Below are 15,851 nucleotides of genomic sequence, written 5' to 3' on the forward strand. Positions count from 1 at the left end.
CATGAAGATATCTAACCCCCTTTGACAAGCCTTTTCCAGGGCTAAGGCCCAACAGCACTGCTGAAGGCTCCCTTCTGTCCAGGCCCAACCACCAACAGTCTTCCCTGAGCGTTCCCATTGGGCATCCCTGCGTGGCCAGGCGGCCACTTCCCCTCAGCCTTGATAGGCTTACTTAGTCCCTCTGGACTCCCCTGTTGTGTCAAGCCCAATCACCCTCGGCAGAGCTCCTCCTATCACATGATGGAGGATTCTGGTAACAACCCTGGAGCGCCCACTGAGCCTTCGCAATGAGACAAGCCCATTAACTCCCGCTGAGGGTTTCCTGACTATGCTTAGTGGGGCTCTGCCTTGCTGAGGTGAAATCCTGTGCTAGGCCCCACTCCTCCCGGCACACTTCCCCTGGAACAAGCCCCAGTGTGAGGGGCCGTCACCTGGGTCTGTGCTGCTACACGCGGTGGCCCGAGGCAGGCCCAGCCTTTCCCCTGGATGCCTCCCTGGGGTGACTGACTGAACCAGTTGTTCTAACCTCTTTTTCAAGATTCTTCCACTGACCTTTTTTTTTCATAATTTTGGACTTTTCTCAAATCTAATACATGCTTATAAAAAATTAAAACATTACAGATGTTTTTGTGAGTACATCATAGAAAGTCAAAATTTTCCCATAATCCCATCTCCTACCCCACCTTATGCAGAGAGAACCAATTTTTTTTAAGTTTGTTTTCCCCATTTTTTCTGTGCATATGTTGATGGTAACTGTATTATTATATGTTAACCAAAATTGTATAATACTATAAATACTGCTTTTGCAATTTTCTTTTTTAAAGTTAATTTTTAATTATATTAACAGTTCACAAACACACTTCATTAAAAAGAAAGAGAGAGGGGGAGGGAAGGAGGGAGGAAGGACAAAGGGAAGGAAGGAAGAAATTAAAGCATTACAGGTAAGGCCAAGCTTTCTCTGTCTACAGCCTCCAAACCCAGGCTTATTTCCCAGAAATAATCACTGTTGTTTTAACATGATCTTTCCAGATCTTTTTCCACGTGTTAACATACATATGTTATATGTATCTTTGAGAACATGTAATGTTTCATGAACTTTTTGGTTGTGTTTCCTATATAAATCTATAGAATGCTCTATATCCATAATGCTCTGATATTTGGCTTTTTCATCCCTTGTCAAAGGTGAATACGGGCCAAGGATTTGGGCTTGTCATGTAGGGAAAACCTTCAAGGGTATTCTACAAGGAGAGCACCACTGGACCAGTTACACAGGCACTGCCTCCTCAGAAGGAACTTCAGGGGGTCTGGTTGGGCTTGCCGCCACCTGGGACACCTCGGGAGGAGGAGCTGGGCCTCTCACCGATGAGGCGGCAGGGAGAAGCAGTGCTTTTACCCAGAGAGTGCTGGTTCCTTGGCATTAGCAAAGCTGCCTCACCCAGTGACGCGGTCTGTGGGCTTGTCATAGAGACCAGCCCTCACCAAGAGTGTCCGCGCCTGTTGAGCACACACAGCGGGCGGTGTGGCCTGTCAGATGCGTCATGACACATCAGATGGCCACGTTCTGTCACGGGAGAGACTCGGGCCCACATATGTGGTCAGCGTTTCCTTCTGGGGCAGAGGCATGCCTCTCTCGGGCTTCTCCTGCATCTTGGTACTTTGTTACCACAGCCTGGAGGGCTTAAACAACACACATTTCTTCTCTCACAGTTCTGAAGGCTGAAGTCCCGAAATCAGGGTGTGAGCAGGGTTGGTTCCTTCTGAGGGCTGTGAGGGAGAGTCTGTTCCAGGCCTCTGTCCTTGTTTCTGGCGGTTTGCTGGCAGTCTGGAATTCCTTGGCTTATAGAAACATCACCTCCATCTCTGGCTTCAAATCCTTGTATGTCTCCAAGATTCCCCTTTTTATAAGGACACCAGTCAAATTGGATGAAGGCCCTCTGTAATGACCTCATTTCAATTTAGGTAAAATGGCAAAGATCCTCTCTCCAAATAAGGTCACATTCTGAGGTACTAGGGGTTAGGTCTTCAACATATGGATTTGGGCAGGGGACACAATTCAACCCATAACACCTCTGACAGGCCCACATGCTCTCCCCAGGGCTCCTCATGTTGGATAAATGCAAGTACTGATGACACCACCATTGTGACAGGGACAGCTTCTCAGGGGCCTACCCATACACATTGTGCCTTCACCGCTGTGATGGAGCCCTGCCCACTGAGTCCACACGATGGGACCAGACACTCACTGTGTTCCCCATGTGATAAGCCCACTTGTCCCTATAAGAGTTGTCCCCCTGAGTCCCTTGGACTTCACTGACTTCTCCCCATAGAATAGACCTACCTACTTCCACAGAGCCCTGGTCTCAAACTCAGCCCCTCTCACTCTCACTGAGGCTTCCAAGACACAGGCCAACACCCTGGGCTAGCCATTCTCTCTGTGATATGCCCATTACTCATGTTTCACATGTTCGGAGGCCCACTCCTCCAAGGATTTTCCCTTGTTAGGGGGAAGGAAGGCACAAGGGCAACAGGGTTCTAAGTATGCCTTTGAAGGCCCAACACCTCCACTGGTCCAACTGAATGACAGGCCCAGAGGTGTCTACTCTATGGTGGGCCCACCTCCTCCCACTCACATTTTACCTTCATGACTTGGTGGATGTTCCCCTTGAGGCTTCCCTCAGGTCACAGGCCCAGCTACTCCCTCAGTGCCTGCCTGAGCTCCACAGACCTAATGATGCCTGTGAGCCCACTCTTGGTGTCAGGGCAGTTGCTCCCCTTCACACTTGACTTTGGCTTCCATTAGGCTTCTCGTCTGTGGTGGTCCCATCCTCTGGGACGGGGTTGTCTCTAGTGCCAGAGGCTCAGGTCCTCCCGCCAAGGCCTCCTAATTTATGTCAGGCCCGAATAGTTCTCCCTGCCCAACAGGCCCACATTCTCTACTTACACCTTCCTTAGCCCCATGGAGCTGTACCTTGTACACGAGCTCTGACCACTCACCCCAGGTTTTCCCTTATGAGAAGACCTGTTTCCGAAAGGGCCACCTGTCCCCACTGAGGCATTTTGTATGGAGCAGGCCCATCTCCCTGTAGTCCCACGACTTTCTCTGACGAAATCCAACTCCTTACTTTTTCTCAAAATCCCTCCTGTTAGACACTCTGAACTTCCTACGCTGGAGTTTTCCTTTCTCCTCTCAGGTAAATATTCCCATAAAATTGTTACTAACAGCTTAAGCCACTCTTACCGGGCCTCTCAGTCGGACAGGCTTAACTTATATCATTAAAACTTTTCAGGAGATCATGTTTATAAAGAACTTAGCAAAATGACAAGACACATAATTGTTCCAAAATGTTAGGCATCATTATTCATATTTTAATAATACGAATATTTTAATCATTTTAATAATATTAATATTTGCAGTTGTGGCACTTTGTTAAAAATTTTATCTATTCCCACCATAGTGTCTCCATTTGGGACAAACCCAGGAGCTCTTCGTTAGGAAAACTAATGATTCTGCCCTTTAGGGTTCGTTTCTACCTGTAGTGCCCAACCTCTCCCTTTGAAGCTTCTTCTGGTAAACAGGCTCTGAGATTTTTCTCAGTTTGAAAGCAGTCCAGGTGCTCTCACTTAAGTGTCTCTTTTTTCTAAAAAGCCCAGCTCCTTCTGCGTGAGACAATTCCTATAAGAGACTCCCTCAGGGACACCTGGGTGGCTCAGTCGTTGGGCGTCTGCCTTCGGCTCAGGTCATGATCCCAGAGTCCTGGGATCAAGCCCCGCATCGGGCTCCCTGTTCGGCGGGAAGCCTGCTTCTCCCTCTCCCACTCCCTCTGCTTGTGTTCCTTCTCTCGCTGTGTCTCTCTCTGTCAAATAATAAATAAAATCTTCAAAAGAGAGAGAGACTCTCCCTCAGGCTGCTCCTGGCTTCTGACGTGCGGCCACTCTCTTCTGGTTCCTCACCATCGCGGGGTCCACGGCTTCCCCCTGAGGCTTCTCGTTAGAGGCCCAGCCCATCCATTCAGTCAGCTCCCTGGGCAGTAGCTCCCCTCTTTTCTACTAAGGCCTTTATTTGCCAAATCACCCAAACCCCCTGCTGCTGACAGGGCCACGTGTCTCTTTGGCTGACCAGCCTACCCGCTCCCACAATAGCTGCTTGGTTTTTTTGACACACCCAGTGACCCTGATGATTTCCCAGTGAAACCTGCCCGGTTCCTCCCACTGAGGCCTCCATCAGTGAGACAGTGAGTGGAAATACACAGCACAGGCGCCGTCCCAGATGGAGGTATTCTGAAATGTCAGCTTCGTGATCGTTGTTATTTATATTGTTATTACATGTAATGAATGCATCCACTTCCATGGAGCATTCATTTGATCTCAACTCCCACTGAGAATTTCCACTGTCAGAACGCTCTGTCTACCCCACTGCCAATTTCCTGTGTAGGAAGAGCCCGACTCTGGCCACAACAGCTGTTCTTTTTCCTGTGGATCCGATTAATCGGAGTCGGTGCTCTGTACACATGCTCAGCAAACCCCGAGGCGACCTCTCCCTGTCAGTCTCTGGCCCTTCCATTAAGGCATCTCCTTTTTGAGTTGGGCTCACCCATTCTCAGGGAAGCAGCTTTCTTTCTCTTTGCAGAGGCTTCCTTATCTTACAGTCACACACATTCCTTTTTTCATCCAGCGATTCCCTCTGGAAAGTTTCTCTCCCAGCCACAGACTTGGCTTACTCCCACCAAGTTCCTCCATCTTGAAAGGTTGTAGTTTCTCAGAGTCAGAAAGACCCCACTCAAGTCCTCCCCTGACTGCTTTCTGTATTTGTGATCTAGAACATGGTTGTCATGGTTAAACGAGACGATCCACATGAAAGAACTGGGGTCAATGCCCAGCCCCAAGCAGGTGCTCAGCAGAGAAGGCTTCAGTCTAGCCTTGTCTTCCTTGAGACTCCTTTGCCCATGGAGACAGTAACAACAGATAACATTCATTGAGCTCTTACTGTGTGTCGGGACTATGCAAAGAGCTATGCATATATTAGCCCACTTAATCCTCACAATAATGGTTTTCTATATAAGAAACCTGAGGCATAGAAAAGTTTAATGTCTAGCCCAAAGCCAACAACTGGTAAATGACAAGGGTCCATCTGAGTCCAAGTCTTGGTGCTTCACACTATGTTAACTCTCTGCTGCTCCTATACTCCGGTTGAAGAGAAAATGTCCAGAGAGAATAAAGTGACCTTCTCTCCTGATCTTTTCCAGCCTATGAACTTCAAGAGTGCCCGGACCCAGAGCCCTTTGCCAATGGCATTGTGAGGGGAGCTGGCTACAATGTTGGACAATCAGTGACCTTCGAGTGCCTCCCAGGATATCAACTGATTGGCCACCCCGTCCTCACATGTCAGCATGGCACCAACCGGAACTGGGACCACCCCCTGCCCAGGTGTGAAGGTATGTCCCTCCCTCATCCCTGGTGATTCTTCCTAAGGAGACTGATTCAGAGTACTCCCATGCTCCATGGAATCACCCATGCTGGGGAGTCCAGGCAAACCCTGTCCATCCTGTTTTCATATGGAAGGGACCCAGCCTATCCAGGGAAAGAGTCTTGGGGACAGACCTCTGGGCCAAGCTTGGGAGGACCTGGAAGAAATGTAGGCCACAGCCAAGGGAATACCTACTCAGCCCTTGGGAAGATCCAACCCCGTCAGAAGGGAAGACTGTAAACTTTATCTCTTTCCTGAGATCTACACCTGTATATCCAATTCCTTACTAAAGAGCTTCACTTACCAGAGGCATCTAAATCTTAATATATTCAAAATTAAAGTCATCATCTTTCTGCCATTCAACAGAAGTCCTCATTAGTGAAGGGCACCTCTAGTCACCTGGTTACTCAGCCCTTATTTGGCACCTCCCTCTCACCTAACTGACTTAATTCCCTGAGTCTTGATAATTCTACATCCTGATTACCTTCCAAATGCATCCACTTCTCTCTATGCACTGCCTTTGCTTTTATCCCACCACCACTTGGAGAGGCTCCTCACTGGTCTCCCAGTCTTTGGTCTTGCACTACTCAAACCATTTTTCACAGCATAGCCAGTGTGAGCCTTCCAAACCATCAACACACTCCAGACCCTGCCCTGCTCAGAAGCTAACAGGGCATCCCCATCTCTCTTGGGGTAAATTCCAAACCCCTTCGTGTAGTGCACCATGTCCCTCTGGGCCTGGTCCCTGCATACCTCCCAGTATTCTCCACTCTCACAGATTTTATGTCCAGCTAAGCTGAAGTGCTTTAGTGGTCCCAGTGCGCCATGTTCTCTTGCCTCTGGTTCTTAGCATATGCTGTCCCTCCATCATGGAACATCGCTCTTCTCTCTTGCCTTGTCTACTTAGCCTTGTCTAAATGGGAACAATACCAAGAATCCTTCCCTACCTTCACAAGACTGGGTGAGGGGTGCCCCCTGTTGCTCCTGCGGCATTCCATGTTGATGTGTCCCCCCCGGGCTGGCATCTACAGAGATCGGTTTACTTAGCTATATCCCAGTGGGCTGTGAGTGCTACAGAACAAAACCACGTGCCTTGGTATCTTTGCTCCCCTTGGTCTCCCCAGGCTGTGCCTGACCCTGACACTGAGTGGATGTGCAGTGTGTGTAGGAGGGATGGTATGTCCATGCATACCCCTTTCAGGACGCATATGCGTTCACAGGAACCCTATCTTCTGCCTGGAGGCGTTGGGATTCTTTCTCTTCACTCTGGTCTGCCCGCATCCAGATGTCTGCTTGTTGCCCCGTGCCAGCCAAATACACTCATTATTCTGGACCAGTATTTGTAGGTTTGCCCTTTTTTTCTCCTCCCTGATGACTAAATTGGAACATTATGGAAACTTCAAGGCCTCTCCATCCCCCTACCCAAAGCCTAGATGAGAGTGAGCCTAAAACTGGGTGTCACTTTTGGGGGACAGGAAAATAGGGAGAGAGGATCATATCTAGGCAGCATATGTCTTCTTTGTGAGCTAAGTGCCAGGTTGGACATTTTACATCCATCAGTTCACCTAACGGCTGCCACAGTCCTACAAGGTGGATGCTCTTAGTTCCATTTTACAGGTGAAGAAAGAGAGTAAACTACTGTCTAAGGTCATCTAGTTAATAAATGGTTTAGCCATGATTTGAACCCAACCTTAGCTTCACCACAAGAATCCTTATCTCTTAGGTCAAGACCAAAAGTACCAGTCTGGGCACCTGAGTGGCTCAGTCAGTTAAGTGTCTGCCTTCAGCTCAGGTCATGATCCCAGGGTCCTGGGATTGAGTCCCACATCGGGCTCCCTGCTCAGTTGGGAGTCTGCTTCTCCCTCTCCCTCCCCCCACCTGCTCATGCTCTCTTTCTCACGCTCTTGTTCTTTCTCAAATAAATAATTTTTTTTAAAAATATCTTAAGAAAAAAAGAAAGTTTTAAAAAAAAGTACCACTGTAAGAATCTTAGAGCAAATAAGAAGAGAGAAAGAGATAGTTTCCTATTTTCTTAGCTCATCCCAGCAAAAGTACTACAGCTGATCCTGACATCTGTCCTCCACTCCATTCCTAGGAAAGGAGAGAGGAGTGCTTTAGTGTGTCCTTCTTTCTGGGCAGATCTTATCCACAGGAAGAAGAGGGGGGCCAGGGACTGAGGCTGGCCCACAGAGGCACCTGCACTGAAGATCAGGGGCTGATGGGGAGTGATGTGCTGGGACTGGTGGGGGAAACCATGCAGTCATCCTCAGCCCCATCACCTCTCCCCATCCCGCCTGCCCTCCTTGAGCAGAATAATTTGTACTGGGTGCTGGCACTTCATAAGGGAGTCATAAGGGAATTTTCAGGTGGGGGTGATCTCCCACACTCATCTGTGTTTGTGTCCCCTCCCTGGCAGTCCCCTGTGGTGGGAACATCACCTCTTCCAATGGCACTGTGTACTCCCCTGGCTTCCCCAGTCCATACTCCAGCTCCCAGGACTGTGTCTGGCTGATCACCGTGCCCATTGGTCATGGCATCCGGCTCAACATCAGCCTGCTGCAGACAGAGCCCTCCGGAGACTTCATCACCGTCTGGTAGGGCCAGCTGCCATGTCGACAGCCAATTAGAAAGGGGCATTAGCTGGGCTTTAAACAGCTTTTTGTTCAGGAAACCAAGAGCTGAATGGTTTTCAATGGTGGTCAGCTTCCTGGCTTTCAAATAAACATAGTAAATGAGGGCTCAGTTTCAATTATCCTCTGTGACTCCTTGGAGGGAGAGGAATGGGAGGACAGTGGTTTCCAACGCGGAGTGCTCCTAGGGGTCAGAGTACCAATGGGTGGGTGTGTGAATAGGAATGGTCGTAGATACACAGACTTCTCTCATTTTTTCCAGAGTCCAAACCAAAATTCTACATTTACCTAGGATAAGCTACCCAGTTTTGGGGTGGAATTCCGTGAAGTCCCACTGGTCATCTCATGCTAAACCAGTGTCCAACACAACGTTGTGCAGTAATGGAAACATTCTATATCTGTGCTGGCCAGTACAGTAGCCAGCGGCTACAGGTGGCCATTGAGTACTTAAATGTGACTAGGGTGACTGAGGAACTGATTTTTAAACTTTATTTAATTTTAATTAATTTAAATATAAAGAGCCACATGGGGCCTAGTGGTTACCAAATTGACAGTTCCACTCTGAGTGATAGAGTTAGAATATCTTGAAGTGACTTTAAAATGGGAGTATGAGTTATGAGCCAATAAGTGTAGTCTCCTAGATAGTTCTTCCCAAACCACTGGACCTTTGGACAAATATATAATTTAAGGATTCTTTTGTTTAGGGGTTACTGCCATTCTGGGAATCAGCAGGGGATAGTGAGAGTCTCTTCCCAAAATTCCCAGGGCTGGATAACTGTAATCAGACTACCCTGGGTTAATTCCCAGTTTCCTTTCCAGGCAACGATTAAGAACAGATAGGAGGGACTAGATACATTTCCAGGGAAGAAATCCTTTGCCTACAAAGGCAACATGGGTGTGTCTCTGCTTGGAGACAAGGAAGTGGGGCTGGCATGGATAGCAGCATGAGCTCTTCCTCAGCCCCATCCTACTTCTGCTCAGACTGAGAGAACCTGCCCAGTGGCTCCCGCTTCTCAGCTGAGACTGTTGCCCCCAGGAGCCCATTACAGAGGCTGGTAAAGAATCAGGTGAACGAGGAGTCAGTGGGTGCTTTGCCAACTCTATCAGCTCTGTTGGCAGACTGAGTTGGGAGAGATTAGAGGGAGGTGCACAGGTCATTGGAGAAAGACAGTGCTGGGCACAAGTAGAGTCACAGCCTCCCACTCCAGGTCTCTGTTAAGGCCACTGATGGTAGAGGCAAAGCAAGCAGCCACGGTGACTTGCGACATACCAGAACATTCTTTCCTCCGTGCAGGGATGGGGCCCAGCAGACAGCTCCACAGCTTGGAGTCTTCAGCCGGAGCTTGGCCAAGAAAACATTGCACAGCTCGTCCAACCAGGTCCTGCTTAAGTTCCACCATGATGCAGCCATGGGTGGGATCTTCGCCATTGCCTTTTCTGGTCAGTATGGAAGCCTGGCGGGGGAGGGAAGCACCGCGCTCTCAAGTCAGGGCCGCGTTTAATCCCTGGTTCCACCATTCCCAGTCGTGTGATTCTGAATGAACTATATAGCTTCTCAGCCTCAGTGTCCTCAGAGTTATAAGAGTTAAATGTGTTAACCTACGTGAAATCCCCCAGCACAGACCTCCACACTACTAGGGCAGAGAGGTACATGGCGCTGATCTTGGTGCCAAGTCCAAGCTTAGAGCCAGCAGGATGAGGCTTCTCATTCCACTCATTCACATCAACTCACTGGCTGGGTTACCCACTTACTTGTTCCCCAGCTTGTCCCTTAGCACCTTCTAGACGGTTGTCCCACTCCAAAGGAATCCAGGGTTTCTGTTGACCTCACAGGAAGTACTGTGCACAAGCGAAGTCATGGAGAATTCAAGCAGGAGGAGCATGAACGATTCAGGGTGGGCTTGTCCTTATCGACAGCCAGCCAGTTTTCTTCTAAAAGTCCAAAGTTATGGATCTGGATAGGATACTTCCTCATTTTTGTTACAGTGGAAACAGCATTGAAAAACTTAAAGAAAGTTCTTTGTCGGCTTGTGCCCATCTATAGATAATCCTCCATATTACAGTTTGCGGAGCATTGCATGTATTTGAACTGGAGCTTGACTTTATTCCTGGCTCCATCTTACAAACACTGGATTTTATCAGATTTTTAAATTTTTGCCAATATGGTGGATGCATGAAATAGCATTTCACTCTTATGTTAGTGATGAGGTGAGCATCCTTTCATATCTTCATTGACTATTCATGCTTTCCTGCGCTGTGAAATATCTGCTCTCCATAGAGCTTTCTTCCTCTGAGGAGAGAGAGATAACAAACAAAGAGACAAATGAAATCTTTGCAATTTGTAATAAGTTGCTATGAAGGAAACAAATAAGATAGCAAACAAAAAGGTGGGGAACTCTGCTTCATGTAGAATAATTGTGGAAGACCTGTCAAAAGGCAATATTTGCAACAAGAACTAAAGAAAAAGAAGGAGGTAGATTTGCAGAGACTGGGGAGTAGGGCTGGTATGGGAGAAAGAATGTCTGGCTTTCTGTAGGCAAACATTAGCTTTAAATAAATTTCTTCTCATATAAGGACTAATAAGTAGAAATGAAAAGTACCTTAAGGAGAGCTATGAACAAGATTCTGCAGTATTTTCTTAATGAGATAATCGGACTTGAATTACAGGGAAAAATGTCCTTGGAAACAGGTAGTTTAGGAAATAGAAATAAATTTTGGAAAGCATCTGCTTCCAGCATAGAAGTCTAGACAACATGGACTCCAAATAAGAGATAACTAAAAGGGGAGCTAAATGTCTTCTCTTCCCTTCCTGAACAATTCAGTCCCAAAGCTGTTAAATGGGATGAAGCAAAGTGGGAGAAGCAAAGAGGAGAGAGGGGGTCCACATTGAGGGGCGACATCCGCACAGAGACCGGGCTGGCCTGGGGTATCAAGGCTCTGAGCAAACTGACGGAACATCTGTGTAGGGTAAGAGCCCCAGCAGAGTGAGAAGGGCATCCACACAGAGGATCCATCAGACTCCAAGGTCGGAGAGCAGGACATTCACGTAAGGGAGGAGTGGCAGTAGAGATGGGGACTTGTTTCCTATGGGTGACTGATCAAATAAGTTAATAGATTAAGGACAAAGGTAGGTGTCTCACTAAGAGAAGAGGGTTAGAAATGTGGCAAGAGCAAAAATCAGAATATACCCAGGGAATTGGATTGGAATTGGAGGTCTGAGTTTGAGCTATGGTTTTCAGTATGTACACATAGATACAGAAGGAGATCTGGGTATAAACGTGGGTGGGCACACGTACATGCATTCCTTAGCTCTTTCCACTAAGAGGGCTTGGAAACAATGACTCCTCGATAGCAATGAACACACCTAGCTCCAGATACTGGTTTCTAATACCATTTTCCACTAAAATGGACCAGAACTCCTTAAAGAAAAGGAAACTATAGGAACAAAAATACAGGCAGCCCAGAATGAAACGGTAAAACCGTGACCTACAATGGCTGTTGCCCAGTTGGCTGCCACTTGACATAGCGCAGCGAGCCCACCCCACCAGTTAACGTGTTAACCAGTACTGGAGTCCGCCTACGCTGCATCAGGGCCTCACCGCCAAGGGGAGCAAGGGGAGGAGGGACAAAATGAAGTGGAGGAGTCCCGAATGTCCCCCCGCCCTCGAGTTCTTTAGCAATAACACGGTAGATACAGTGTGTGCTCTGGGGGGAGGAGGGAGGGATTAGCTATAAAATACCAAAGGTCATACACCAAAAGACTAGCAATAGTTGTGCCTGGGTGCTGGTGGGACTTGGGGATTTTCCATTTTATTGTTTTTTAGTATTCCACCAGCTCTCTGCATTGAGCAGAAATGTATAGTTTTTTAAAAAATATAATGGGAAATCTACCCCAATCAAACTAGCAACCACAATATATTAAACACTCAGGCTGTGTTGAAGTGGAGATTTCTTTTTACTGATTTTTTTTTTCCTGAAAGTTAAGTATGTCTAAGAGGATATTTTTTTCGGAATTTGAGACACTTTATTTTTTTCAGTTTTATTGAGATACAATTGGCATACAGCACTGTGTAAGTCTAGGCATACAACATAATGACCTGACTTACATATATTGTGAAATAATCACCACAATAAATTCAGTTAACAGCCATCATCTCATATAGATACCCAAAAAAAAGGAATTTTTCCCTTGTGATGAGAACTCTTAGGATCTGCTCTCTCTTAACAACGTTCAAATACATCAAACAGCAGTGTTAACATCATGTAACACATGATATCCCCAGTACTTATTCATCTTATAACTGGAAGTTTGTACCCTTTATTCAATTCCCTACCCGGAAAATATACTTTAAAGATATGCATGTGGCCAAGATTGAAAGATATCAAATTAAAAAAAAACTTTATAAAGGAAAACGTTAAGAATTGGCTAAGCAGAGGGATGCCTGGGTGGCTTAGTCAGTTAAGCGTCTTCCTTTGGCTCAGGTCATGATCCCAGGATCCCGGGATCAAGCCCTGTGTCAGGCTCCCTGCTCAGCGGGGAGTCTGCTTCTCCCTCTCCCTCTGCCCCTCCCTCCACTCATGCTCACTCTCTCTCACAAATAAATAAAATTTTTTTTTTAAAAAAAAAAGAAAGAATTGGCTAAGCAGAATAAGCAGAAACTTCATGCATCTACAAATCCAAAGAGTGCCCTAGATAAATATAAGCAGAGCATAGATTTAACAGGCAGAAGTCAGTCTTTTTTTTAAGAGAGGGAGAGGGGGATAGGGGCAGAGGGAGAGAGAGAGAATCTTAAGCAGGCTCCATGCCCAGTGCTGGGCCCTACCTCACAGCCCTGAGATCATGACCTGAGCCAAAATCAAGAATCAGATGCTTAAGCGACTGAGCCACCCAGGTGCCCCCAGAAATCAATTTCAAATATGCACCAGGTTCTTCAAATTTGTAAGAAAAATAGGGGCAAAGGACTAATAGAAGGTTAAGAAGAAAAATCCAAATAGTCTATTAATCTATGAAAAAAAATGTTTAACCTAACTTGTTATCAAATGTCAATTTAAAAAAAAAAAATGCTACCTTTTTTGTTGTTTATCAAGTTGACAACGATTAGAATTGATGACTGCTTCCCCCAATGGGCTCTGAGTTCCCTGAGGGCAAGGACTGTCTGTTTTGTTTACTCTTGCACCCTCAGTGCCTAACACAGTGCCTGACCCAGGCTCAGCCCTCCACAGATAATCATTAAATGAATTGGATGGAAGAATGATAGTACCCAGTGTTGGAAAAACTGCCACTCTGTTGCTGATATCAGTTATAGCCATTTTCCTGGAGAGACAAATGGAAGCATACATCCAGTGCAGGCATGGTCCTCCCTGGTTTATGTTAAATCACAGTTAAAACTTCGTGGTTATCTCAAGAGTGCCTCTTAGTTTTAATACCCACATTTCCTGAAGCTTCTGTGTCTCTTAATACAACGTTTTTCAGCCAACACATCTATAGAAAAAAATTGGTTAAATCATCAAGATATAATACAACATTTTTAATAAAACTATATGCAGGAAAATTCTCAGCTTACATTCCAACTGCAGTTGGTAAAATGTCAGGATCCCAGGTGAACATTTGGAATGCGTATCTGCATTGCTGCTGGTTCTGAGAGGTTATGTTAATGTGATGTTCATTGTGAACCATGCTGTACCCCCACAGTGCCATCCTGAACACATGCCCACATTACCCTTGTTTTCTAGCTAGTGTTTCTCAGTGCATCACGCTGAGAAGACTTGCATGGTGCGCTACAGTATGCACAGTGCATGTGCTACAATGCATAGAGCTGCTGTTTTGTTACAGCCATAGTCATTCTTGGGTGGTCAAGCAGTAATGTTTTAAGTATTTAACTTCTAGCATTATGGTTTGTTGCATATATATACGTATCTTGTTATTTTAAATATTTTCTGGGTTTGGGATTACCCACTGTAATTTTTTCCCACTTGAAGTCATGGAAAATAGGCTCCTAGTTAACATCTTTACACAGAGCTTCTGATTTCTGGAAGTGGATTACTGATGTTCAGTAGGAGATGCTCGTACTTTACAAAGGTCATACAATTTAATCATTCCTATTTTTTTTCAATTTTTTATTTAAATTACAGTTAGTTAACATGCAGTGTAATATTAGTTTCAAGTGTAGAAGTTAGTGATACAACACTTCCATTCACCTGGTGCTCATCACAAGTGTATACCTTAATCCCCATTACCTGTTTAACCCATTCCCCCCACCCACCTCCCCACTGGTAACCATCAGTTTGTTCTCTATACTTAAGAGTCTGTTTCTTGGTTTTGCTCTTTTTTTAAACCTATGTTCATTTGTCTTGTTTCTTAAATTCCATATATGAGTGAAATCATATGGTATTTGCCTTTCTCTGACTGATTTATTTTGCTTAGCATAATACTCTCTACCTCCACCCATGTCATTGCAAATGGCAAGATTTCATTCTTTTGGATGGCTGGGTAATATTTCACTGTGGTGGAATATTATATATACCACATATATATACTATATGTATATATATATATATATATATATATATATACACACACACACTATATATATATATATATATATATATATATATATATATATATACCACATCTTCTTTATCTATTCATCAGTCGATGGACATTTGGGCTATTTCCATAATTTGACTATTGTTGATAATGCTGCTATAAACATTGGGGTGCATATATCCCTTCAAATTAGTATTTTTGTATCCTTTGGGTAAATACCTAGGAGTGCTATTTCTAGATCCAAAAATATACAAAGAACTTATAAAACTCAATACCTAAAAAACAAATAATCCAGTTAAAAAATGGGAAGAAGACATGAAAAGATATTTTTCCAAAGGAGACATCCAGATAACCAACAGACACATGAAAAGATGCTCAGCGTCACTCATCATCAGGGAAATACAAATCAATACCCAACTTTCACATCAACATGGATGGGACTGGAGGAGATTATGCTAAGTGAAATAAGTCAAGCAGAGAAAGTCAATTATCATATGGTTTCACTTATTTGTGGAACATAAGGAATAGCATGGAGGACATTAGGAGAAGGAAGGGAAAAATGAAGGGGGGGAATCAGAGGGAGAGATGAACCATGAGACTCTATGGACTCTGAGAAACAAACTGAGGGTTTTGGGAGGGGAGGGGTTAGCCAGGTGATGGGTATTAAGGAGGGCACATACTGCATGGAGCACTGGGTGTTACACGAAAACAATGAATCATGGATCACCACATCAAAAACTAATGATGTATTGTATGGTGATTAACATAACAAAATTAAATTAAATTAAAAAAAATTGACTGGTAAAGAAAAAAAAACTACAATGAGATACTACCTCATACTTGTCAGAATGGCTAAAATCAGTAACAAAGGAAACAACAGGTGTTGGTGAGGATGCAGGGAAAGGGGAACCCTCTTGCACTGTTGGTGGGAATGCAAACTGGTGCAGCCACTCTGGAGAACAGCATGGAGGTTCCAGAAAAAGTTAAAAATAGAACTACCCTATGATCCGGCAATCATTCCTAGTTTTAAAAAAGGAAGAAAAAAATTCATAAAAGATGCATATATAGAGAAAGATGTTTATCATAGTTTTATTTTAAATTGCAAAACTTTGGAAACCTAAACGGTTAATAATAGAGCACCTATTTAATAAATTCTAGTCAATCATATGACAATCCTTATGAAGTCATTTCATTTTTTTAGTAATTTAAT

The 15,851-nt window shown here is 45.1% G+C and overlaps 1 protein-coding gene across 2 annotated transcripts in view; it reads left to right on the forward strand.

Moving 5' to 3' along the window:
• CSMD2 (CUB and Sushi multiple domains 2) overlaps positions 1–15,851 on the forward strand; it is a 584,478-nt gene that overhangs the window by 489,981 nt on the left and 78,646 nt on the right. For both annotated transcript variants that reach the window (XM_036065279.2, XM_036065276.2), the window contains 3 exons: positions 5,244–5,432; positions 7,881–8,058; positions 9,389–9,534. In XM_036065279.2, the coding sequence (XP_035921172.2) occupies positions 5,244–5,432; positions 7,881–8,058; positions 9,389–9,534 (513 nt within the window). The remainder of the gene's footprint in view (positions 1–5,243; positions 5,433–7,880; positions 8,059–9,388; positions 9,535–15,851) is intronic.

This window comes from Halichoerus grypus, chromosome 5 (assembly GCF_964656455.1).
Source record: "Halichoerus grypus chromosome 5, mHalGry1.hap1.1, whole genome shotgun sequence".
NCBI classification, from domain to species: Eukaryota; Metazoa; Chordata; class Mammalia; order Carnivora; family Phocidae; genus Halichoerus; species Halichoerus grypus.